The 24039-nt window shown below is 55.8% G+C and overlaps 9 protein-coding genes across 9 annotated transcripts; 4 read left to right on the top strand and 5 right to left on the bottom strand.

Moving 5' to 3' along the window:
* Positions 1-4: 4 nt before the first annotated feature.
* On the bottom strand, positions 5-370 carry PHSY_007405 (hypothetical protein; the record flags this gene model as incomplete). Its single annotated transcript, XM_012337999.1, has 1 exon — positions 5-370. The coding sequence occupies one exon, from the start codon at positions 368-370 to the stop codon at positions 5-7; it is 366 nt and encodes a 121-aa protein (XP_012193389.1).
* Positions 371-655: 285 nt separating this feature from the next.
* On the top strand, positions 656-3925 carry PHSY_007404 (hypothetical protein; the record flags this gene model as incomplete). The annotated part of the gene is made up of 1 exon (XM_012337998.1): positions 656-3925. The coding sequence occupies one exon, from the start codon at positions 656-658 to the stop codon at positions 3923-3925; it is 3270 nt and encodes a 1089-aa protein (XP_012193388.1).
* A 706-nt stretch (positions 3926-4631) lies between these two features.
* On the bottom strand, positions 4632-5425 carry PHSY_007403 (ADP,ATP carrier protein; the record flags this gene model as incomplete). The annotated part of the gene is made up of 2 exons (XM_012337997.1): positions 4632-5035; positions 5311-5425. 2 exons carry the CDS (start codon positions 5423-5425, stop codon positions 4632-4634), a joined length of 519 nt encoding a protein of 172 aa, XP_012193387.1.
* Positions 5426-6126: 701 nt separating this feature from the next.
* PHSY_007402 (C6 transcription factor) lies at positions 6127-8784 on the top strand (the record flags this gene model as incomplete). The annotated part of the gene is made up of 1 exon (XM_012337996.1): positions 6127-8784. One exon carries the CDS (start codon positions 6127-6129, stop codon positions 8782-8784), a length of 2658 nt encoding a protein of 885 aa, XP_012193386.1.
* Positions 8785-9161: 377 nt separating this feature from the next.
* PHSY_007401 (peroxin PEX11-2) lies at positions 9162-11177 on the bottom strand (the record flags this gene model as incomplete). The annotated part of the gene is made up of 2 exons (XM_012337995.1): positions 9162-9831; positions 11050-11177. The coding sequence occupies 2 exons, from the start codon at positions 11175-11177 to the stop codon at positions 9162-9164; spliced, it is 798 nt and encodes a 265-aa protein (XP_012193385.1).
* A 986-nt stretch (positions 11178-12163) lies between these two features.
* On the top strand, positions 12164-12595 carry PHSY_007400 (hypothetical protein; the record flags this gene model as incomplete). The annotated part of the gene is made up of 1 exon (XM_012337994.1): positions 12164-12595. One exon carries the CDS (start codon positions 12164-12166, stop codon positions 12593-12595), a length of 432 nt encoding a protein of 143 aa, XP_012193384.1.
* Positions 12596-12871: 276 nt separating this feature from the next.
* On the bottom strand, positions 12872-15820 carry PHSY_007399 (hypothetical protein; the record flags this gene model as incomplete). Its single annotated transcript, XM_012337993.1, has 1 exon — positions 12872-15820. One exon carries the CDS (start codon positions 15818-15820, stop codon positions 12872-12874), a length of 2949 nt encoding a protein of 982 aa, XP_012193383.1.
* A 246-nt stretch (positions 15821-16066) lies between these two features.
* On the top strand, positions 16067-20270 carry PHSY_007398 (ran GTPase-activating protein 1; the record flags this gene model as incomplete). The annotated part of the gene is made up of 5 exons (XM_012337992.1): positions 16067-16110; positions 17182-18423; positions 18602-18832; positions 18964-19206; positions 19322-20270. 5 exons carry the CDS (start codon positions 16067-16069, stop codon positions 20268-20270), a joined length of 2709 nt encoding a protein of 902 aa, XP_012193382.1.
* Positions 20271-20499: 229 nt separating this feature from the next.
* On the bottom strand, positions 20500-23274 carry PHSY_007397 (methyltransferase; the record flags this gene model as incomplete). The annotated part of the gene is made up of 1 exon (XM_012337991.1): positions 20500-23274. One exon carries the CDS (start codon positions 23272-23274, stop codon positions 20500-20502), a length of 2775 nt encoding a protein of 924 aa, XP_012193381.1.
* Positions 23275-24039: the final 765 nt, after the last annotated feature.

Here is a 24039-nt window from a genome sequence, read left to right as displayed (position 1 = left end):
ATCTTCACTGCTTGACCAATTCACTGTATCTTGTATCGACCAAATCGTGCCCATTCAGCTTGTATTGACCAGAACCAGCTCTTTGCAGCAGCCTGTCGCGATCGTTCATGGGAACCACAAAAGCTGAGCAGCCTTCAGAAAAAGCTTCTGAAATACTTTTCAAAGAAGTACCAAAAAGGAGGTGGAGAAAATGCTCTGAAATCAGCCGTTTGGCGGTGATTCTTCCTGGAGGAGGACGATTGTCCGATACCCGAATTTCGACTTTTTCCTGTTTGAGAATTTTTTGAACTGGAGAGGAGCGGAAAGTCACAGCAGTTGACGTTGAGTACAGCTTCCTCCTCTCTTCCTGCTCACCTTCCAGCTTCTTCATCGACACTTGCACCTCGAGCCCGTCTCACATCACGCCAGCTTGGTCCGGATAACACGTCCGTAGCGATTGTCTCTTGCAACGGAAAGGGCGCTAGGTCGTCAATTCGAGGCACTTTGTATCGTAGCGGACGCAGGCCACGTCGTAGCAAGAGATCAAGGGAGCGACCCTTCATCCCTCTTGCGTTTTTCTTCGTTCCGCTTCATCGGCAGGAGAAGGAGCTGACGACAGCTTTTAGATAGGATGCCTCGATCTGCGGCGTCAACGCCCGTCAAAAAGGCGGCGCAGATGCCGTCTACTCCACTACAATCCGCACCCGCAGCCGCAGCCACAGCCGCAGCCGCACAGGCGCCCGTCCCTACCACGTCCAGTCGATTGAAAGCAGATACGCCAGAAGAGACAGCAGTATCGCAAAGTCATCATCAGCCGTCCTCCAGCAATGCCGCCGCGTCTGCATCCGCCGCTCCGAACAAGACCCGCCATCGCAAGAACAAGAAGAGCATCACCGGTATCAAGGATCGCTCCTCCGAATTCTCTCCCTTCCAGACCATCAGCGAGGGCCGCGCCTCTCGCCTTCCCATCGTATTCACCCGCGATGCCGACTACTTCTTTGCCGTCTCCAAGACTTCCGTCCGCATCTACTCACGTACCACTGGCCAGGTCGTGTCGACGCTATCGAGCGGGCCCGGTTCTCACTTGGCTCCTATCACCGCCATCATGATCAACCCCGCGAACCCTTTGCAGCTGCTCACCGCATCGCTCGATGGTCGCGTCAAGGTGTGGGACTTCTTGGACGGCGTTTTGCTTTCGTCCTTTGATGTCCAGCTGCCCATCTCGGGAATGGCTGCTCACGCCTCGAATCCGAACACTGTCTATGTGCTTCTCAAGAAGTTCCGCCACCGCGATGCAGAGACCGCCCCCAAGAGTCTGTCCGAGATCCTCACTGCGCTCGACAGCGGAGCTCCTTTCAACACCATCATTGGCCACTTTAGTCTCGACCTCAGCACACATACTCGCCACCTTGCATCGATGCCCAAGTTTTCGCAAGGCGCATCGCTACGACCCGAGCTGATGCGGATCGCAAAGACGAGAGAGGCAGTCGCCATCGGCGTCTCACCGAACGGTCAATGGCTCGTCGTCGTCGGCAACGACAAGGTGCAAGTGGCAAGAACTAATGATCTCGCCTCGGGCTTCACACGATTCATCTCTTCCCACCCTGGATCGCATCACCATCACAGGGAGTCCATGACCTGCATGGCTTTCCACCCAACAGACTCAACCAGACTCGTCACCGGCGACTCCAACGGCCGCATCCGCGTCTGGTACTGCCTTCAGAACGGCTTCATGGCCCCTTCCAAGGCAGAGGCAGACGACGGTATGGAGAGGCACGCTCCTTCGACTGTTCTTCACTGGCACGCGCATGCCGTTTCGTCGCTCTGCTTTTCACCCAACGGAGCGCATTTGCTGTCAGGAGGCGAGGAAGGTGTGTTGGTGGTTTGGCATCTGGGCGCTTCTGGCAACGCCGCCTCGAAGGAGTTTGTGCCGCGTCTCGGCGCACCCCTTTCAGCGATCGCCGTGGCCAACGGTCTCGACGGCAGGGAGCAGGAATACGCCGTGTCGCTTGCAGACGGAAGCATCACCTTTGTCTCTTCCATGTCGCTCAAGCCCACCCGCTCCTTTACGCGCATCAAGATGGATGCTTCCCGCCATCTGCCCGGTGCTATTGCCCCTGCCGACACACCCGTGCCGCTCGCCGTGCACCCTGCCAGCCGCAACCTCGTTCTTCTTGCCGGTCACCCGTCGTCTCTACAATTCTACGATTCAATCAAGGACGTCAACACCATGGAGCTCGAGGTGGCACCTTCCAACCGTGTCTCGCGCGTCGAAGACGAGCAGATCGAACCCACTCGTGTCGAGCGCGTCCTGTTTTCCCCCTTTGTCTCTTCCAAGATCGCCGAGGCAGGCGAGTGGATGGTCACCTTTGACAGCCGCAATCTTTCGGATGTGGAAGGCGAGGTGGAGGTTGTCTCCGAGTCGAGCCTCAAGTTCTGGCGATGGAACCCAGTCAACCGACGCTACACCCTCAACACACGCATCGACCGTCCACACAACGGAAAGCGTCTGACCTCGATGGCCTTTTCGCCCAGCTCGGCGCTGCTCATCACTACCGCTTCTGACGGCAAGGTGCGCAGCTGGCACATGGCTTCGCGCAAGCTCAAGTCTGGAAAGCTCGAGAGCTACTGGGCTTGCCGCTCTGTGTTTGGCTACCGCGACCAGGCTCCTACAGCAGCCGCCTTTTCTGCCGACGGCTCGATCCTTGCCGTCGGTCAGGTCGGTTCCGTGACGCTCTGGAACCCAGAGAGCAACCTCTTGTCGATGGTCATCTCGGCGCCCGAGCTGGCTGACGGCGTGCACAACCTCTCCTTCTCGGGTCGATATTTGGGTGTCGCCACTCGCACAGCTGTACTTGTATGGGATCTGGTCCTCTCGCGACAGGTCACCCGCAAGGGCATCGAGGCAGGCCTCGAAGCTAAACTGCTCTTGCCCGCTTCCGGCAGGAGAGCTGCCGTCGACGAGGAGGAGCGGTCCATCTTCACGTTGGTCTCGTCGAGCGAGGCTGAGCAGGATGACGATCAAGGCTCTGTGCGGGTAGCACGACAGGTCAAGACGGTCATCGAGCCCGTCTCGCTTGTGTCGGACAGCGAGATTGCATCGACGTCCTTGTTCGGATCCGCTGCACATGTCACCAAGCCAGGCTCGACAACCGGCAGAGCTGTGTTTCGTACCGCCGTCGCTTTTGTTGCGCCCGTTCCTCTGCCTGGCGGATCCTTCGATCAGGTTCAGGAATTTGTCGCCATCAGCGAGGATATGGACCTGGTCACCTTTTCCGCCTCGCCCTCCGCCTCTGGCATTGCTTCAGGCGAAGCCACTGCTGGCAGCATTCGTGGCATCTCGAACGTCAAGAAGACTCTCTTCGACGATCTGTTTGGACCTTCGACCTTCTACGATGCACGCGCCGATGCCGCGGAGGACGAAGACGATGAGATGCTCAGGGTTTCGGTCGACGTTGCGGGTGGAGTCGGCTCTGGTGTGGCATCGCTTTTCTCGACCGCTCCTCACTTGTTGCCGCCTGCGACTCTGTTGTTCGATGCATTCTTGTCCAAGATGCTGCCTGCTGCCATCACGACGCCGGCCATTTCGAGCGAGACTGCAGCTGGCGCGAACTCGCAGACACATATCACCGACAACGAAAAGGCAGGATTTGTCGAGGCCGAAGAAGTGCAAGGCGCAGCATGGCAGGAACGAACCGTGCAAGATGTTTTGCTCGCAGACACGGACGACCTTGTCGAACTTTTCAAGAGTCAGATTCTGATCGAGGGTGCGAGCGACGCCAAATCGCCGGCCAAGGCGAGTGGAGGTTCCACAACGGCAGCATCGTCGACACCGGCAAAGAAGGCTCAGGCTAACGGCGTTGCATCGGCAACACCCTTGTCGAAAGCCAGGTCGACTCCCAGCGAGCACAGCAGTCCTCAGTCTGCCAGAGAGCGCAAGATGTAGCAATCTAGCAATCATACACCCAGCATACGCAATGGACGCATCTGTCAGCCAGCTTGACAAAAGAGTGTGCCGTCTGTCTGCGTCGAGTGATCGCATCTGAGAGCGTGTATCAGAGAAAATCCCATCGTGTTGGCAAACTTATTGCCGGACAGACAAGACAGACCCGCACAGGCCTTCTTCGGGATGGCTGGAAGCTGGAAGCCACGCGCATGCCGTTCATTTGGCCGAAGGAAGACGGATGAGGTCCAAGCAAGACTTCTTGCGAGAGTGGCGATTAAGCGAGCCACGAGACAGGTCGGAGTCCGAGCACAGTCCTGAACATCTCAAAATAGTGTATGGAGCGTCTGGAGTGAATTCGCAATTGCCCTCCGCGAGCCGCGAAGACTTATTCGCGTGCTCTCGGGGAACACTTTTGGGCCCCCGCTGCCTGAAGCGCACAGGCGAGAGGAATTGCCGAGAAGCGATGGAAGCGTCTGCTGGTCTCGTCGGTGTGAAGGAACAGATCTGGCACGGTCCGGCAGTACCGGTGCGAAAGGTATTAAGAGTAGTCGTGAAAAGGATAACGCAACGTACGGACCCCACCAGAACTCCATACGACAAAACAGACACCATGCCGCTTCATCGTGAGTTGACAAGCTTGGAAGGGTTGGCATTGGTCCGCAGACTGACCAAAGCTTCTCTCAACTGCTCACAATGGTACAGGCATCTATGCTCCACCGGGACTCTTCAGTCGCGAGGAGAAGCGAGAGCTAGTCAACAGCATCGCGGATATGTAGTAGGTATCCTGTAACATCCTAGAAATGCTCCTATGACGGCTCGATTGACGATCCCTTTTATCAATCTTTACGGACCTCATCGGCTCACGAACAAATTCAGTATCAGCGTCGGACTCCCGCCTTTTCTCATCATTACGCTCTTTTGCGCAATTGATGGCGAGGAAGACTTCTACATTGGCAAGCAAAGCCATGCCGAACGAGCAGAGCAGACTGGAAAACCATTTGTACGAATCGTTTCTCAACACCTCGCCCGACTCGCCACTGGAAGAGAACGCAGGATGACCACCATCAAGAGGCTCGAGGATCGGTTCAGAGGCGTACTCGAAGCCAAGAACTGCGAATGGGAGGTGAGTCTTCCAAAAATTCTCTCTATGCACACGTTGACCGCATTGGCTGACATAGCTTCACTGTTGCTACGACAGATTCACATCGAAGAGCCTCCAGCAGACCTGTGGCATCTGAGTGGGCTCGACTATCCCGCTCCGGGAAGTGAAGCCGAGGCCAAGTGGAAGGAAGCCAACAAGCCGATCCCTTTCGAGGGTCGGACGATGGCTGACCACCTGCATGGGGAGAAGCCATAGCGTGGGTCACCAGTCGCCAGCCTAGCACCTTGCGAGCCGACCTTGCCAACCATGTAGCTGTTCCGTGACTCATTGTAGCTCACAATCGCAATCAAATCATTGTCGAAGCATCGTTCTGGCAGCTCGGACTCCGGGTCGTGCATCTCGGAAGCGTCAGAGAAAGAGGCGTGTGCCCATCCCGGCCGGCACCGCATGCGAGTGGTACGACAATCCGATCTGACAGAGGAAAAGAAACAGAACCCTACTGCCTGTTGCAAGGGTCTCGCCGAGAGCGAGCATGCTGTGCCTCTGCGGATACCGGCAATAAGTTGGACTGCATTCCGGAAATAAGTGCTCAGCGGCAACCTTAATTGACAGCTCTGCCACTGCCGATGTGTAACCCCGCTCAGCCTTAAGCATTTGACCAACGTTGCTCCTTGCACATATACGGGTCGGCACTCAGACACAAGGCTTCCGAACCTGCATACTCCTTTGGATGCCGTTCTTGCTCTTACTCTGAGACTAGGCTCGCCGGGGGTGCCATTCACGACTCCATCTATCTCTACCTGCAGCCTCTCACATGCCAGGCCGTCCCTGTGCATTCGGTGGTACACCCAGCTGAGCCTCGACTTTGACCTGAAAACAAAGTCAGACCCGAGACGCAATCTTGACTGGCAAACAATAGCAAAGAGGCGTCGTCAACGAGCTTGCCCTCCCTGCCTCTGGACAACGCTTGACTCCTTCTCCTCCACACATCGTAACCAGATACTACCAAGTACTTCTTTCCCTGACTCATCGATCGACTTATCGCCAGCAAGCCCCCACCTTACCACTTCGCGAACGTCTGTGAGGGCAGCTCGTCATCATGGTCGTCAACGCTGCATCAGCCGACAAACAGCGCTCGGTGAATCGCTCGTGCATCCAATGTCGAGAACGCAAGATCAAATGCGATCGTCTAGATCCTTGCAATCAATGCGTCTCCAAAGGCATCGGCAGCGAATGCAAGCACGAATTGCGGAAGAAGAGGGCAAAGAACAAGCGCCCATTCCCCAAGCGCAAGAGCCGCATGTCGATGCCATCGCAGCCTCTCGAAGGTCCTGCGCCATCTCATTACCGCAGCCAAGCGCCTCTCGAACCCACACTGCCACCCGTGGCCTGGGCTGAACGCTCCATGACGTCGTCCACCTCGCAGCACAGCGAGCACGGTCAGACACCTTCCAGCAGCTCTGGCAGGATCGTCACGCCCAGCACGTCGTCTTCTGCTCACGATTTTGCCTATTCATCTCAGGAACGTGCCGCGCGATCCTTTTCGGCAAGGTCAGCTAGACCACAAGACGTGGAATCTTTGCCAGAAAACGGCAGCTCCTCAGAGTCGGGCGATTCGGACAGCGATGACGATGACAAGTATCCCGATGACCGCTTGCACACGCTGGAAGCCGTTCAGCTTATGCACATCAAGAGTGCCCCAGAGCTTCGATGTCCCTTTGCCCTCAAGGACGTTTACGCCGAATGGCGCGCCATGCCGATCGAAAGCCGCCGCGGGCTGATTCAAGAGGTGCGCTCAGCTCTGCCCAGCCTGCCTCAGTCGCTGCATCTTCTGCATGACGTCTATGTTCAGCGTCTGCACTCGATTCACGGTAACGTCGTGCACGTTCCGACTATCCGTGTAGTGCTGACAGAGCTTTTGACCGACGTCGACTATGAGCGACGCGAGCGGGTCGCTTTCGGACACATTACTGCAAGCCTCATGGTGATCTTTGCTGCGCTGCGATTTGCCCCGCTCGATGGAACCTACACGTGGGGTCGTTCAACCAGCTCTGGAGCCAACGTCGAGCCTCTCGGGCAGAAAGACATCCGTCAGCGACTGCGTCGCATCTTTGCCCTCGTCAAGCGGATTCAGCGCTTTGAGTCGACGTTCACCTTTGGTAGCATTTCGGAGCTCCAGACTGCCGTCCTGATGCTGGAGTGCGGCAAAGGCTCGTCCGCTTTCCTAGATTCGCTGGCTGATTGCGCTATTCGATCTGCAATCCGCATGCGCATCCACCGTCTCGGGACGTTCGATAGGATCCATTCTCCGAAAGCCAAACCGCATCAGGCGATCACGGTCGAGATGGCCATTCGCTGCTGGTGGGCGCTCGTACGTCGAGACTGGAGCCAGAGCAACAAGTCGCGCTCCTATCGCATCTCTCCGCTGCAATTCAATACGCGCAAACCTTTGATCCTCTTCGACGACGAACTTCTGCAACATCCGTGTCCGCGCTCCCATCTTCGTTCCACCTGGACCCACGTCAGCTACTCGCTTGCCTCCATCGACTTTGCCATCATGACCCGCACCCTCGTCGATCAGGTCAATGCGCAGTCGGACCTCGACGACGGTCCCGCCTCCGCCGATGGATGGGGTCTTGCGTCTGTGTTTGGTCAGCGACTCTCTGCTGCTCAACGTGACTCGCTTGACCAGAAGTTCCAGTCGCTGGTCGCGTCGTTTCCTGCTCACTACTCGCTCGAAGCGCGCTACGAAGTCATCGGTCTGGTCGATGTCGAGCGTTGGCTGTTGCACCAAAGACTCTTCCACCTGTTCCTCACGCTGCACATGCCCCTCATCTCTGAGGCTACCCGTCCGCATGGCAGCCTGATGTACATGGCGGGTCACATCCTCGACATCCAGGACAAGGTCGCCGACATTTGCACACGCCTCGACAACTGCCAACTCAACACGCTGCAGACGCTGCGTGCGTGCTTGGTGCTGCTGCTCAATCTCTTTTTCACCGAGACGCCCGTCAACGTCAGCGGCTTGTCGAGGCTGATGACTCGCCGTAAGATCACGGCTGCTCTAGAAAAGGTCCCTATGGAAGTCTCGTCGACCAAGACAAAAGTGTCGTTGCAGGTTCAACTGGTCAAGCTCTTGCTCGGACTCGAGGAGCAGCAGCATCAACTTCAGCTCGGGTCGGTCCATCCATCGGGCGACGCGGCCGTACAAGAAGCTGCTGTGGCATTGCGCCAACGATGGCATGCCACTTGCCAGATCCTCGACGTGCTGCTCAACGAAGGCTACTGGCGGTCGTTCCGTAACAATCTGCTCGAAAACGAGCATTCTCTACCCACTTGGCTCCAAAACTCCCTGCGGGATGAGCTCGAAACTGGAGATCAAGCTGCACTAACGCAAGAGGCGTCGTCGTCGCTGATGTCGATCCCATCGCTCTCTGAGAATCTCACGAACACGGCCTCATCAGCATCGTGTCCGTCGTCTCGGATCGAAAACGCGTTCGCCGCCAATGTTCCGCAAGCAGACGTTGCTACAATCGACAGTACTGGCCTTTCGTTAGCATTCGATCCGAAGCTGCTAGAGAATCTGGATGGTCTCGATGTCTTTGGTCTCGAACCAGTTGGCTCATCGTCGGAGCTGCCTCAACTCGACATGGATCTACTCGGCCATCAAGACTTTGAAGGCTTTGGCAACTCGAGCCAATCGATCGACTTTGCCAAGATGCTCATGGAATGGCGTGTCGAGGTTCCGCTGGCTTAGCACTCCCACTGGAGGAATTGTACCATTACTTCTCACCCTGTTTGGTGCTGTGTTTTGTGCTGTAGTCCTTTCCGACCAATGTTGACACGCTTTCACAATGCTGATCAATCTGGAGTGAAAGCCGATGACTGGAATCACCGACGCGCGAAGAGAAAGTGTGTCGAAAGTCGCGGTGCGCTCACAGCCAACGTGCTGTCGGATCGAGCCACTGTCACAAAGTAGATTGGATGTCTTTGTGCTCTCTTGCAGCTGAGAGTCGTCGGAAGTCATGGTTGGATAATCGCGCATGGTATTCGTGTCGGCAACAATACATCGAAATATGAGGAGTGGGGGCATCGCGTGATGCGCCGCTTCCGTCTTTGGCGTCGGCATCGGTCTTACTTGGACTTGGCCGCTGATCCGTTGACAGCCCTCCACTGAGTGCGGGCACCCATCATTGACGAAGCACAACCGGCAAGACCCAGAATACCTTCGTCGAGGCCAAGAATGTCGGCACCGGTAGCAGGGATCAACCAGTCGAGCGCATCCTGAGTCATCTGGTAGCGCACGGCGGCTTGCTCGGTAGAGATCTGTGCAATCTCGATCTTGCGCTCCGCCTCCTTCTCGGCTGTAGCGCGAGGACGCTTTGCGCTTGCTGCGCGCTGTTGCAGCACATACGTCTTGTAGCTTCCCGAAGCGAGGGAGAAGGTGAGACCGAGCAACCAGAATCGGGCTGCGTTCTTGGAGATCTTGTCTGCAGTGGCCTTTTCGAAGGTGTAGACCTTGGCGCCGTGGATCCACTGAAGCGTGTCGAGGATGAGGTAGAAACCGTATCCGAGCTGTCGTCCGATGGCGGCATACGAGACGACGGGGTCCTGGATGGTGGTGGCTTTGAGGGCGGCCTGGAAGTGCTCGAGGAATTTGCCGACTCGCATGAGCTTACGGCTGAGGCCGAGCTGCGATTTGAGTGCGGTCAGACGAGCCACGGTCTCCTTGGTAGCACCCTTGCGGTATTCGTACCACGCGAGGAATCGAGCTGCATATTGGATGGTACGGTAGGTCTTGTCCCTACCAACGGTGGTAGACCAGAAACGCAGAAGTTGCGAGAGGTAAGGATGGAGGATCACCTGTTGGAGGGCCGACATAATGATGCAAAGCACGGATTTTTGATCGAGCTGATGGAGGCAAGAGGCAGAAAGATGAACGAAGCGAGATACAATAATGCTGATAACATTTCTCCGCAGTTGCCCGTGCGGCCAGTGACCCGTTCTCACTCTTGCACGCCCCGCTGCCGCTTCCACACCTGAGCTCACATTTCACACCCAAATGGAACAAGCGTTTCGGTTAACCGGTCGCAGACAGCGGATGTGCCAGCTTCATCCATTTCGAGTAATTATCCACTTGAGTCGAGGACACTAAAGTCGTATTCATTACCATAAACTGGGTGGGGCAAGCAGCCACAAGGAAATGATTGAGATCCTTCGGACACTGAGAAACTAGACGCGTGAAAAAATGGCCGCATGGACCCCGGTAATATCGACCCGCATCCGCATCTCACCAAATTTCAAGCTCGTCGAGGATTTTCAAACATGTCGAAGCTGTCATATAACTTCACCTTGCAACCCAAATCATGCGTCCACGCTCAAAGTTTTACTCGGAATATCTCAAACGGATTTTCGAGAATCGTCGCCAAATGCAACGGGAAGGTGCACAACAGCGAAGCCAGGGTCACTGGAAAACACGTTGATGAGCGCTCGACGTTGAGACCGTTTACTGTGTGGGTGTCTCGGACGAAGTGGGAAAGAACGGAAGGGGACGCCGTCGCTGTGACATCTGGTTGATTGTGGCCGAATCTTGAAGCTTGTCCTGCTTCGCCATTGTCAGATGAGGTCGGTCAAGAAAAGTAGGGCATTTAAATCAGGTGTACTGTATGTCCTGTCGAGTTGCGCTGCGCTTCACTCCTTTGCCAACAACATTGTCGCAAGTCACCCACTCTCCGCAAAGTTTAGTTTGATGAAAAGCCCGTACTGCTCGCTGCAGCTGGCAGAGGGTTAGGTTCTCCGAAGATTCACAAGAACTTATCGACTCAGAGTATGCATGAGCTTCTGTGCAGAAGGCAAAACAGATTTTATGATTCAGAACGCCAGAGTCGCTTGGCTACGCGTGCGTACGTCACCGCTGCAGGATGCCCTGTTCATTCCGTCAAAGCTTGCTGATGCACCGCTGAAGACGATTCTGCATGCAGCTTGATCTAAGTCCACATGGGTCGAAGGTACAGCAAGTCACCAATTTTCCTTCTTCACGTCCGTCTCCCTCCTGACAACAATGTTCATTGTCTGTCTGGCAAAGGCAGCGTAGACTGTATGTGGCTTCCCTTTCGTTTGCAAGGAGGCGAGGCCGTCTGCGCTGTGCATGCAGAGAGTATGCGACCGGTGTCTGCCCCAGCTTTGAGTTTCACAGGCGGGCTGATTTAGCATCCTGCTCTGGTCGTGGAGTGGCACGCAATGTGGTTGGATTGCATAAACTGTGATGAGGATTCTCTAGACCCCTGCCGTCAGCAAGATTGGATCGAGATCCTTTCTAACCTTATCCTGAAAAGCGCGGAGCATTAAGATAGGTGGCTTCACAAGAAAAGCTTCTTATTCGTCTGCCCTTCGCAACCACAAAGCCTTGTTCCGAAGGCACGGGCATAGCGCGAGCATGTGGATTGAAAATCTCGACACCGAGTGCGCAAAGCTTTCTGATCCGACAGCGACGGTATGTGAAACTTCGGTCAGGCCACGACTGCAGAGTCTAAACAAGCCTGACTCTGCGCGAGTGCACAGATCATGAGAACGAAGCGAGAGTAGATGCAAACGTGCGCAGAAGGCCACTCTCAATGAGTTCTGCGCAGGTTAGGCCTTCCAACCCGACAGCACCCTTGCGTCGCTCGCGTCTGAGGAAGACCGGCCACAGCCAAGATTTCAGAGGGCTGGGGCGCGGAAGCAGAATCTTCGATACCTACACGAATGAAAACGGCCTACAAGATAGGTCTGATGTCCGAAGGGACATAAAGGAGTCGAGTTGGACGTCTGTCCTCGTCATTTCCGTCTTCCATGTGCGACTTCCAGGATCTCTTACACGGTCTCCTCGCCAGCTCCCATCCCCCAACGCACAATCAGTCCATCCCATCGCCATCGCGACGCGCGCTTTCCTTTGTCATCGTATCATCCCTCTCCATCTCAAAGTAAGTCACTCTCGAACTTCACAGGTTGCAGTGCGATGGACACGGTTGCCAGCAGCAAAGACATCGGAAGATTGACTCAGCGGTGATAGGGAGCCAGAAGAGGTCTCTCGCTTATACAGTCAGCCGTGATGAAGATACCAGTCGACGCTGACATCTCGAAACTTTCACGTACAGATGACGCCTGCTGACACAACGGAACAAACGACTGCCAAGCTGATCGTGGCTGTGGATCGCGTCCAAGCCGATTCCACACAGGTGCGCCGCGACTTGGCTGCCATTCGAAGCCAGCTCAATGCTCTCGATGACTCGATCCGTACAGCAGCAAAAGGTCCCTTGAACGAGGTTGCTAGATTGAAGCAACAGATGGCAGTGCTGGAAGCTTCGAACAAGGTTACCACTCAGGCTAACATTGCTCTGAAGGCTGAAAACGAGAAGCTCGTCATTGACAACGAGAGGGCGAGGAACCTCATCAGTTTTTTGAAGCAGATGAAAGGGGGTCCATCGGCTGTCCTGGACATGCCGACTGTTCGACAAGCCACATCTAGGACGACTGTCGCCCAGGATGACGCTCAGGATGACGCTGAACTCGTCCCCGAGGAACCCTGAGGGAGCCATTGTCAAGTATGTTCATGCGCTCAAGTAGTTCAGGTCGAGCAAGTACACGCTCGTCATTCTTCAACGCTCATCGATCAGATCTGCACGTTTAACTTGACAAATTCACCAAATGAAGTGTTCCTCGTATATCTTGTCGTCTGTTCTTCCCTGTGTCCGTATGTGTGCTCGCGGAGATGCTAGGTGCACACACAACGAGACGGGTTGCGCTAAACGACAGGCATGTGAGGTTTCTTCAATGAGATTGAGATTATTTGGCGAAAAGTAAGACTATTCGGAGAAAAGTGAGATTTTCTGGCGACAGGTGCGATTCTTTTGGTCACTTGATGATAGTGGTCGTGAGTCGACAATGCATGTCCGGCTCAAGGGTGTCTTCACGCTCACGGTTTCGCTCGACTCATTCACACGAGGACACGGAGGGGGAACAGATGCATTTTGGGTAACCGCCGCAAAACGGCGGCGGGAAGACATTTGGCGGAGGTCACACCGGGGGGACATCGACGAAACGTTGTGGGAACCTCGAGGTCGAGACCATTTACTGTACGAGAGAGAAGGAGGGGATACCCTGTCAGCTTCGATTCTAGTTTTCGAGCGATCTCTGAGAAAAATGAACTTACGAGCTTGTCTGTGATCGATAAGCAGAGGCAGCGAGGGGAAGAGAGGACAAGAAAGAACAAAGGAGAAAGAGGTTAGCATGACGTTCGAGATGTCTGAAAGGGTTAAGGTGAAAAGATAAGTCCCATAATAGTGATCAAGTTGAGGAACCTCAAGTTTTAGGCCCTTGCGTTTTCGGATGGCGGTGACGATGTCGAGGGTCTTACCGGCCTCCAGAGGAGTGCCGGGGAGGAGCTGCCAGTGGTCGAAGACGGACTGAGGGAAAGCCTGACCGGAGGTGGCCTGTCGGAGATCGGCGTTGAAGCCGAACGACTCGTTGACGGGCAGGTAAGCCTTGACGGTGACCATGGGCGTACCGACACGGGGCTCCTCGGAGAAGACGTGGCCACGGCGCCTGTTGAGGCACGAGTAGATACCACCGAGACCAGAGTCGGGGCACTGGATCTCGACCAGGTACACGGGCTCCTGGATACCGGGCTGGGCGAGCAGAGCGGCGGCGTAGCAGACACGTCGGCAGGTGGGGATCAGCTGTCCACCACCGCGGTGGATGGCGTCGGTGTGCAGGGTGACATCAAGGATGTTGAAGCGGGTACCACGCATGGGCTCCTCGGCGCAAACACCCTCCTTCGTGGCCCACTGGAAGGCGGCGACACACGAATCCTTGATTTCGTTGAGGTACTGAACACCCTTGGTGACATCGACCAACAGGTTGGGGCCGGTGGTCTCGGGGCCGAAGCACCAAATCTTACGGGCGTCGGTGACGTCCCAGCCGAAGTCGTCGGCGAGAACACGGGCACGAGCCTTGAAGTCGTCACGAGGGGTCATCTTGCCGGCCTCGATGAGCTTGGAGAGCTCCTCGTCGATGGGCTGAGCCTTGACAAAGAGACGGTTGTGCTTGTTCTGCGACTTGGAGAGGGCAACCATGGAGGACTCAGCCTGGACGGTCTCACGGTAACCGACGACGGGGTCCGAGATCTTGAGGGGGATCTGGGCGTGGTCCTCCTCGAGGTCCTTGAGGACAATCTCGAGGTGGAGCTCACCGGCACCGGCGACAATGTGCTCACCGGTCTCGGCGATCCAAGCCTGCACACAGGGGTCCGACTTGGAGAGACGCTTGAGACCTTCGACGAGCTTGGGCAAGTCGTTGGCGTTCTTGACCTCGACGGCGACCTGCACGACGGGCGAAACCGAGAACTTCATGACCTTGAGGTTGTGGGCGGTCTCGGAGCTGGTGAGGGTACCGGACTTGAGCAAGAACTGGTCGACACCGACGAGACCGAGAATGTTACCGGCGGGGCAGTCCTCGATGGGCTCGACGTAACGGCCCATCATGAGCACGGTACGCTGGACCGACTTGATGAAGAGGTCCTCCTTCTTGCCGGGGGTGTAGTTGGGACCCTGGATGCGGATCTTGGGGCCCGACTTGACGGTACCGGAGAAGATACGGCCGAAGGCGTAGAATCGGCCCTTGTCCGAGGTGGGGACCATCTTGGAGACGTAGAGCATGAGGGGACCCTTGGGGTCACAGTCACGGATACCGATGGCCGACTCGTCGTCGAGGGGACCCTCGTAGAGGGTCTCGACACGGTAGCGCTGGGCAGTGACGGGCGAGGGGAGGTGGATGACAATCATCTCGAGGAGGGCGTCACCGGCGGGAAGGAACTTGCGCATGGCAACCTTGAGGAGCTGCTTGCCCTCGAGGTCCTGCTCGTCCTGGGTGAGCTTGACGTCGAGCTTCTCGAGGATCTTGGGGATCTCGTCCTTCTTGAAGTTCATGATGGCGTCGAAGACGCGGAAGATGGGGTCAAGGACGAACATGTTGAAGGCACGCTCGAGGGGCTTGCCATCGGCGTCAGTGTCCTTGGTGGTCCACTTCTTGGTCTTGGGGTTGAAGAAGTTGTCGCCCCAGAGCTTGACCATCATCTTGTCCTTGTCGACACCGAACTTCTTGGCGTATCGGTTGGCGAACTGACGGAGGGTGAAAGCCCAGCCGTGAAGACCGGAGGCGAAGGCGACGGTACCCTTCTCGGGGTAGACCTGGCTCTCACCGAGGACGGGGTCGTTGTAGGTGGCGATGACGACGTTGACGGACTCGATGGTACGCATGAAGGACTGGTAGAGGTCCTCCTTGCCGACCTGAAGCTCGAGGAGAGCACGGTCGACCTTGTTCAAGCAGACGACGGGCTTGATACGCTCGGTCAGGGCCTGACGGAGCACGGTCTCGGTCTGCACACAGACACCCTCGATACAGTCGACGACGACGAGAGCACCGTCAGTGACACGGAGAGCGGCGGTGACCTCGGAGGAGAAGTCGACGTGACCGGGCGAGTCGATAAGGTTGATCAAGAACTCGTTGCCGTCCTTCTTCTGGGCGATGGCATCGAGGGCATCCTTCTCCATGGGGAAGTACATGGAGATGGCGGTGGACTTGATGGTGATACCACGCTCCTTCTCATCGTCACGGGTGTCCATGAAACGGGTGTCACCGGCCTTGGCACCGGCGATAATACCGGCCTTGGAAACGAGCGAGTCGGTAAGGGTGGATTTACCGTGGTCGACGTGGGCAATGACCGACATGTTACGGATGTTGGTGGGCTTGTCCATGAGGCCACGGATCTCGTCGACGGTGAAGCTGTGCAAGTCGAGAAACGCATCAGATAAGCAATAGAGGTACACGATGGTCAGAGTGCGTTCAATGAATGATACTGGTATGGGCGCTATGATTGTATCGTTTGCTGACACAAATCCATCGCAATGTGAGGGCTGCTGGTAGGCATTCTCGTGCGATGGTGATGCGATGCTTGTGCTTTCAAGTACTCACTTAACCATCTTGACTGAACACTAGCGTCGATGCGCTTGAGATCGAGAGAGATGGGTAGGGAAGGGGGGAGATGGTTGGTGGAAGAAGAGGGTAAAGTGATTTGGCAGTGACCTCTAGCTCGACACAGTCTGGTGGCAGCAGCGGCGGCGGCGACGGCGGCGACAGCGAATAGGGCCCTACAGAGCCAGCAGCAGAGTGAGAAATTTGCGGTAGGACAAAGGCAATGCAAAATTGGACAAGTGGCTCAACGCCCACAGAACAAAAAAGGACTGCTCTGCTCGAGGCAGACGAAGGGACAAGAGAGGAGAAAAAAATTTTAGAGGCAGGAACCTGAGAGCAGAAGGCGGATCGACCCACGGCGAATGATTGGCCGCCGATCTTGTCAAAATCTCGTGCCTACGCAGCGCAGTCGTCCGACGAGAGGCAACCACTGAGCGCTCTGTCCAAGTTGCATGCCGCCTTTGAATTGTCGTCCCTGATGGCTTTGCCAGATTTGAATTACAAGCTGCAGGGTTTGTATTCTGAGAAGAACTGCGCACACACCAACAGTCTGGAAGACTGCTCAGCTGCCCGGCTTCGTTCACCGCCCGGCTCAACATTCCCCCTCACAACGGGCCCTTGCGCGCAGAGGAAAATAGACGAGTGCGAGGCCATCCTGCTCAGCACGGTTGCTTGGTCACCAGCAACGACTCTTGACAGCGACAATCTCCGCGGCAGTGCGCTAGCAGGCCTCACCATGGCGGCGGGCTGGATTCTCCCTTGGGCTGAGCCTCCACGTCAAGCATCCGATGCTGGCCTTGAACGAGAGAAAGAGACGCTCTATAAGTCATCGCCACACGAAAGAAATTGTCAACTGATAGATGAGGCACGTTGTCAGATGGAGCTCGGACCTCGAGCCGTTGCCGCAGCTGATAGCGAGCGCGCTTTGCGCAATTCGATCTGACAATCGGGTGTTTTAGAAATTTCAGATCGGCCAAAGTGCGATGATAGAAGAACTGTCAACGGAAAGGCACACAGCGTGTGACATATGCGAAGGAGAGCGGGCGTGATATTTTCTAGAGCGATGTGTTACTTTTGCATAGTCGAATGCTTGTCCAACGTCTTTCCTCCTCCTGCACTCACACGATTGTCCCACCTCTCCTAGCATCGCATCGTCGTTCCATTCTCATACAATCATGTCAGACGGGTCAAAAATCTTCTCGCTCGTTGGGCAGGGGCTCAAGCTCGATACCAAGGCTGATATCCAGCCTCACCTCGACAAGCTCGACCAAATCGCCGACCTCGAAGAAGTTCACCTGGGAGGAAACACCCTCGGCGTCGAGGCATGTCAAGCTCTCGCCGATGTATTGAAGACCAAGAAGACCCTCAAGGTGGCCGACTTTGCCGACATCTTCACAGGGCGACTGATCACTGAGATCCCTGATGCTCTCAGAGCGCTCTGCGATGCTCTCACCGACCACACCAGCCTCGTGGAGCTCAACCTCTCCGACAACGCCTTCGGTGGACGATCTGCCGAGCCTATGGTCAACTTTCTGAGGAACAACCACAGCTTCTCTGTGCTCAAGCTCAACAACAACGGGCTCGGCATCACGGGAGGTACCATCGTCGCAGAAGCTCTTTACGAAGCTGCACAGAATCTCAAGACCAAGGGCCTCGAGTCAAAACTTCGCACCGTCATCTGTGGGCGCAATCGGCTTGAGAATGGCTCGGCTCCCGTGTGGGCAAAAGCGTACGCAGCTCACGGTGGTCTTACTGAGGTCCGCATGTTCCAGAACGGTATCCGCATGGAAGGCATCGAGGCCATCAGCAAAGGCCTCGCCTCGTGTGCCAACCTCGCGGTGCTCGACCTCCAAGACAACACAGCCACGCTTCGAGGCTCGCGCGCCATCGCAGCGTGTCTGCCAAAGTGGCCCAAGCTCAAGACGCTCAATCTCTCTGACTGTCTTTTGAAACCCAAGGGAGGTGCGCTCGTGTTTGGTGCACTCGCCAACGGCAGCAACCCGGCGCTCGAGACCATCCAGGTTCAGTACTGCGACCTCGACCGCAAGGTCCTCGCACAACTTGGCAGCGCCATTGAGCTCCACTTGAGCAGCTTGACCAAGCTCGACATCAATGGCAACTGGGCCGACGAGGAAGACGAATGCATCGAAAAGATCAAGGCCGCATTAGCCAAGCACGGTCACGAGGATGCTCTTCTCGAGCTCGACGAGATGGATCCCGAGGGCGAAGAGAGCGAAGGCGAAGAGGAAGACGAGGGCGAAGACGAGGAAGATGAGGAGGAGAGTAACGAGGAACCAGAGCCCGAGACAGCAGCGGCGCAGCCCAAGGTCGACGAGACTGACGAGCTTGCCGATGCGCTGGCGAAGACTTCGGTAGCGGATCAAAAGTAAGCACAGATGTTGACTGTTCTTACCTCAGATACCCGCTCAGTACTCAGCATGCATCCAGGTCCTGCTCTTGAGATCAAGCAGTGAACACACACTGACCCTCGACCACTGTACTTGTACTTCCCAATACACATTCGTGCCTCGATGTTGCGCTACACGTACGCATTCGTTGAACAGCTCCGATGTCGCTGGCGTCGCACCTGCAACCCAGAATGTTGACTCCAACGCCGAACGAGCCAAAGCTTCGGTCGATCTTTCTGGCGAGGTCTATGTCAAAGACTCGGCCCACGAGCAGCCAGCTTCATCCGCATCCAACTTGGCTACGGATCAGAACACCGCGACGGCTGTTGCGCCCAAGAAGAAGCGTGGGTTTCGCGCAGCTTGGGGCGCCATTCGCGAGCTCTTGAGGTGATGACCTCGTGTGCTCTCGCAACAGAGGGTGTATCTCATTCTCACGGTCACCGTCGAATCGTGCTGAATGCCATGATTGCCGCTGCAGTGTGACCCTGTTGAGTATGTTGTGCGAAATTTTGAGCTAGGGATGCGCGACTTTTCGGAACACGCGACTCGAGCCGAGCGTTGGTTGTGCATCTTCGACTTCTAGGTCGATCACGAAACTCAGCTGGCATCGCTCTTCTGCTCCACCATATCTCCGTCCTAGCTCATCGACTGTCGCTGTCAGCCATCGAGCCTTCAGAATCGGCACTCAGCTCCAGCCATGGCGGTGTTCTCACTGTCAACACTCCTCCAGAATGTTCCTCCAGGCACCAGAGTCTTGACAGGTGCGCTCCTTGCGTTCACTACTCTGCTTTTCTTCTTGCGCCTCCAAACCGGACTCGGATTCGGCACGATAAGTGCGGTCAAGTTCCCATGGCTCGTCATTGTTCCCGGTGCTAGCTTCTGGTATCCATGGACGCTCATCACCTCCAGTTTCTGCGAGTCGTCCATCCTCGAATTCATCGTCTCGATCGTCTCACTTCCTCTGGCAGCCAGATACCTCGAACGACAGTGGGGTGCCATCGAGCTCGTCAAATTCTCCGTTGTCGTTCTTGTAGGCAGCAACATCATCGCATGGGGTCTGCAGCTTCTTCTTTTTGGTGTATTCCGCAAGGAGGTGCTCATCTGGGGGATTCAGTTCCACGGACTTCAGGCGTTGCAGACCGCTTTCCTCGTTGCTTTCACTCAGCTCATTCCCGAGCACCAAGTGCAAGTGCTTAGCGGTGCGCTCAAACTTCGCATCAAGGATCTGCCCATGCTTTATGTGACTGTCAGTAACGTCATGTGCCTCATTGGTTACACCTCGCCATGGATTCTCATTCAGTTCGGCTGGCTTATCTCGTGGGCCTACCTGCGTTTCTTCCAAGTCAACGAGTCTGGCTACAAGGGTGATCGCAGCGAGGCTTTTGCGTTTGTCAACTGGTTCCCGCCTATCGCCCACAAGCCGGTTCAGTTCATCTCGACAACGCTGTTCAACATCTTCGTGAAGATCAAGGTCGTACAGCCTTGGACCGGAGGAGACTACGCCGACCTCGAATCGGCTTCGTTGAACGGCCAGGCTCCTCCACAGGGCAGTGCGCGGGCCGAAGCAGAGCGTAGACGAGCCATGGCGCTCAAAGCGCTCGATCAGCGCTTGTCCTCCAACAAAGGCTCGGGCTCCCGGTCCAGCAACCTGCAACGCAGTGATTCAGTAAAGTCGGCAGCATCGTCCTCCGCAGCAAGAGACGCTTCGGCCACGGAAGGCGCGTCGTCCGCGTCCGCATCCACTTCAGCACCATCCATGCCCATCCCGACCGTAGTCTTTGAAGCTCCTCCAGAGGATCTGCCGAGCGAAAAGGCGGCCAAGTAGAGTGCGGAAGCCCATGCCTGCGTGCGCTTCCGACCGCTTTCAAGATAATTTATCAACAAATCATCAGGGGAATGCATCTTCACCACGCCAACTTTTCACGAGGACTGGTACGAACACGAAAACGGTGAAGAGTGAGAGTCATGAATGCAACGACAATTGAGATGGTGTACAAGAGATGCGTGAGATGCGAGAGACAGACATGAAATGCTACAACAAGATCGAGCATCGATCAGTTGCGTGGACCGTAACCCTTGGGCACTCTTGGCGTGGAGTTGGAAGATCCGAGCTTTTTGCCGTCGCGCTTGGCTTTCCTCTTGAACGCGCGGAGTTCCTTCTTCATGCGTGGATCGACCATCTTGTAGCGACCCTTTGTGCCCTTGGGTCGGCCCTTGAGACCACGGTTGACACCCCTGGCCACCACCAGCTGCACCTCCTTCTTCTTCTGCCCGCCCTTGACCGATTTGGCGAGCAGCTTGTTGATGGTGTTGGACTTTTCTTTTTCCGAAATGTCCTCGTTCTCGTTGATCGTCTCGGCCTTCTGCTGCGCCTTTTCGAGTCGGCGAAGCGTGCGCATCTTCTTTCGTGCCTTGGCTTCGGCGATCTTCTTGATGGGTCGCGCATCGAGCGCTCGTTGGCGATCGCGCAGCGCCTGCATAGCCTCTTTGGTGATGGGGATGTTGGCCTTGTAGTGCTTCTGCTCGTCGTCGAGGAACCAGGTGGGAAGACCGTCCTTGTCGACAAAGTTGTTCTTGGAGAACCCTTGGTCCACGAGTTCCTCCCTTGTGATTTGACGGTTGACGAGCGCTTGGGCGAGGGCGACAGCTTCGGCGGTGGCGAGGCCGTGATCCTGTATGCGCTTCTGCTTTCCTGCTTCTTCGTCTTCCCCGTTCAAGTCCCACTCGTCGTCGGGAATGGCGTCCTCTTCTTGATCTTGAGGGACGACTTCGAAGTCGTCTTCCTCTTCATCTTCAAATTGCTCGTCTTGACTGGCCATCTCCTCATCGTCTTCCTCATCGTCGTCTTCAGCCTCTTCCCAAGCATCCTCGTCGTCATCTTCTTCTTCCAAATTTGCTGGTTCGTCCTGTGCGCCGAGATCGAGGTCTTTGAACAGAGGATTGTCAAACCAGATAGAAGCTTCGCGGCTCTGCTGGGTGCTGACATCTGCATCGCTTACAAGGCTGTTGATGAGCGAGCGTTTGGAGGACTTGGCGTCTACGTCAGGACTGTCGGAGATGGCAGCGGCAATCGGACGCTTCCTCTTCTTGGATTGTTGCGTTGCAACTCGCTCGAGGCGTTCGTCCTCTTCGTCCTCCTCGTCATCGGTATCGTAGGTCTCTTCTTGCTCCTTGCGACGTTGTACGAGATCATAACCGCCCTCGCTCTCATCGCTCATGTTGGCTTCGTCATCGTCGTCATCGTCGTTCTCCTCATCGTCATCCTTGATGCCATGCCAGGAGTCATTTTTGGCGTCTTTGAGGCGTGCCTGCTTTGCGCGGAACTTTGCATCGCGCTCCGACTGCTTCTGCTTGAACTCATCGTAGAGCGCATCCATCTCGGCGTCGAGACGCTGTGCTCGTGCCTGCGGGTCGTCGTCGTCGTCGTGCTGAGAGCTGACGATGGTCTCGCTCTCGTCATCTGAGACGTCGGCCTGCTGGATCAGAGCCTTCTTTGAGACTCTCTCGCCGGAGCCGATATCGAACATGTCGCCGTTGCCCGCGCCCAATTGGTCGTCCATGACATCCATGCCAATGTCCATGGGAGTGGTCATCTGGAGCTGCATCTTGAGGATCTTTTTCTGACGGAGTTCGTTCTTGCGACGCCTCTCCTTGCGAGCTTTCCTGGCGGCCTCTTCGTTGAGGCGCGCGAGCTCGTCGTCGATCTGATCGTCTTCGTCCATGTCTTCGACCTCGACGGTTTCGGTCTGCTCTGCGAGGTCTTTTTGCCTCGACTTGGGCAGGTCGAGACCAAGAGCGAGACGCACCTCCTTGCGCCAGTTCATGAGGTTGCGGAAGTCCTTCTTACCGAGCACTTTGAGATCTGTGCAGTTCTCGCGCATCTCATCGGTGGTATCTGGAAGCTGTAGCAGCGTCTTGCTCTCGTCCGAGTTGAAAGTGATTTGATTGTAGGAGCCGAGCATGCCGATGACGTCTTGACCCTTGATGAAGTCCATGGCGTCGAGGGAGTGGAAAAGGGTATAGTCTCCATCGGCGTAACCTTCACGGTTCCTGCGGATCTTTTTGGGTTCGAATACGTTTGCGTGTGCATTGCCGGCAGATGTGCCTTTGAGACTGAGCGGTACGCCGGCTTCTTTATCGTCAACGGAGAGCGCAGCAGGGTCGAGCTCTTTGAATACGTGGCGGGGGTCGAGGAACTTGGGGTCGATGCGGGCAGGGTTCTTGTAGCCTTGGCAGACGACGAAGATTTCTGCCGAGACGTTACGAGAGGAGGAGGGCTTTGTGGCTTCAACCTTTTTGAAGAGCTGGTTGAAGACCCAAAGAAGGTTGTTGTAATCTTTGGAGCGGAAGACCTTTGTGACGAAGGTGCCGCCTGCGTTGAGAAACTCGACAGCAAGACGCAACGACTGGAGGGTGAGCTCGGACTGTGCGTAGGCGTCTTGCACCCAAGCGGTACCAACGTTGGGAGCACCATCGTGGATGACGATGTCTGCCTTCCAGTCCTTGAGGATCTGGCGCAGCTGGTCTCTGCACTTGTAAGAGTTGATGTCCTCGGCAAAAGTGATGGTCCTGGGGATGGGTTTGATGGGAACGAGATCGACACCGACGATGAGGGAGTTGGCGGGCATGAACTTGGAGGCGACCTGGAGCCAACCACCTGGAGCGGCACAAAGATCGATACAGCATCTCGCTTTTTCGAGGAAGTTGAACTTCTTGTTGAGCTGGACCAGCTTGAAGGCGGCACGGGATCGGTAACCTTGCTCCTTTGCGAGCCAATAGAACTTGTCGAGACGACCCTTGGCCGTCTTTTTCTCCTGCTTCTTACCCATAGTGCAGAGGAGTGATGGGTGATGACGGCAACGACGGAGAACGAGCGCGCCTTGTGGATGGTGTGAGGGAAGAGGAGAAGGATGGATTGATAGCCTCGAGAGGAAGAGGAGCTCAGCAGCAGTTCGACTTTGTCAAGCTTTGTGGTTGCAGACAGCAGTAGTGGGTGTGTGTGCGTGCTTTTTCTTTGGCTCCTCGCCGCTCGTATCTGGAATTTCCAAAATTTTTGGAGCGAGGAAAGTTAGCTGTAGCTCGACACAAGCGTTGAAAATTCAAGGACCCTGGCAGGGGTTCGAATCGCACGAGAGAGATCAATAATGGTCTCGACTGCGGAGAACTCGCTGAGCGCGCTTTGTCTGTTCTGAGCTGGAACTAACTGCAAACGCGTTGAAATTCAGCAAGCTTCATAGAGGAGAAAATCCAACACACAGCACGCAGTCAAATGTCGAGAGACAAAGGGTCACAAGAGTGTCAGACGAGAAGAAAGAGACGAAGAAGCGAAAAAATCAGAACAGCGGCAGAGCAGCAGCAGCACACGCAGATTCCGTCTCGTCTTGATACAGAAGGCACATGATCGTCTTCATCGTCTCAAGTTGATCTCGACTCTGCCACCACCTCTGTCACATCTCGACACAATCCACAAAAAGGTCGTTCAGACCCCATACCCTCATCTTTGGTTCATCGCGGCCGGCTTGCACACTCAGCCTTCGCCGACATCCCACACATCGCCAAGCTTCCCGTCCAGCTGTTCGTCTGTTCGCGAGCTT

Source organism: Pseudozyma hubeiensis (genome assembly GCF_000403515.1).
Source record: "Pseudozyma hubeiensis SY62 DNA, scaffold: PHS70, whole genome shotgun sequence".
NCBI lineage: Eukaryota > Fungi > Basidiomycota > Ustilaginomycetes > Ustilaginales > Ustilaginaceae > Pseudozyma > Pseudozyma hubeiensis.
Note: the sequence above shows the minus strand (reverse complement) of the source record. Positions and strands in the feature narration are given on the sequence as shown.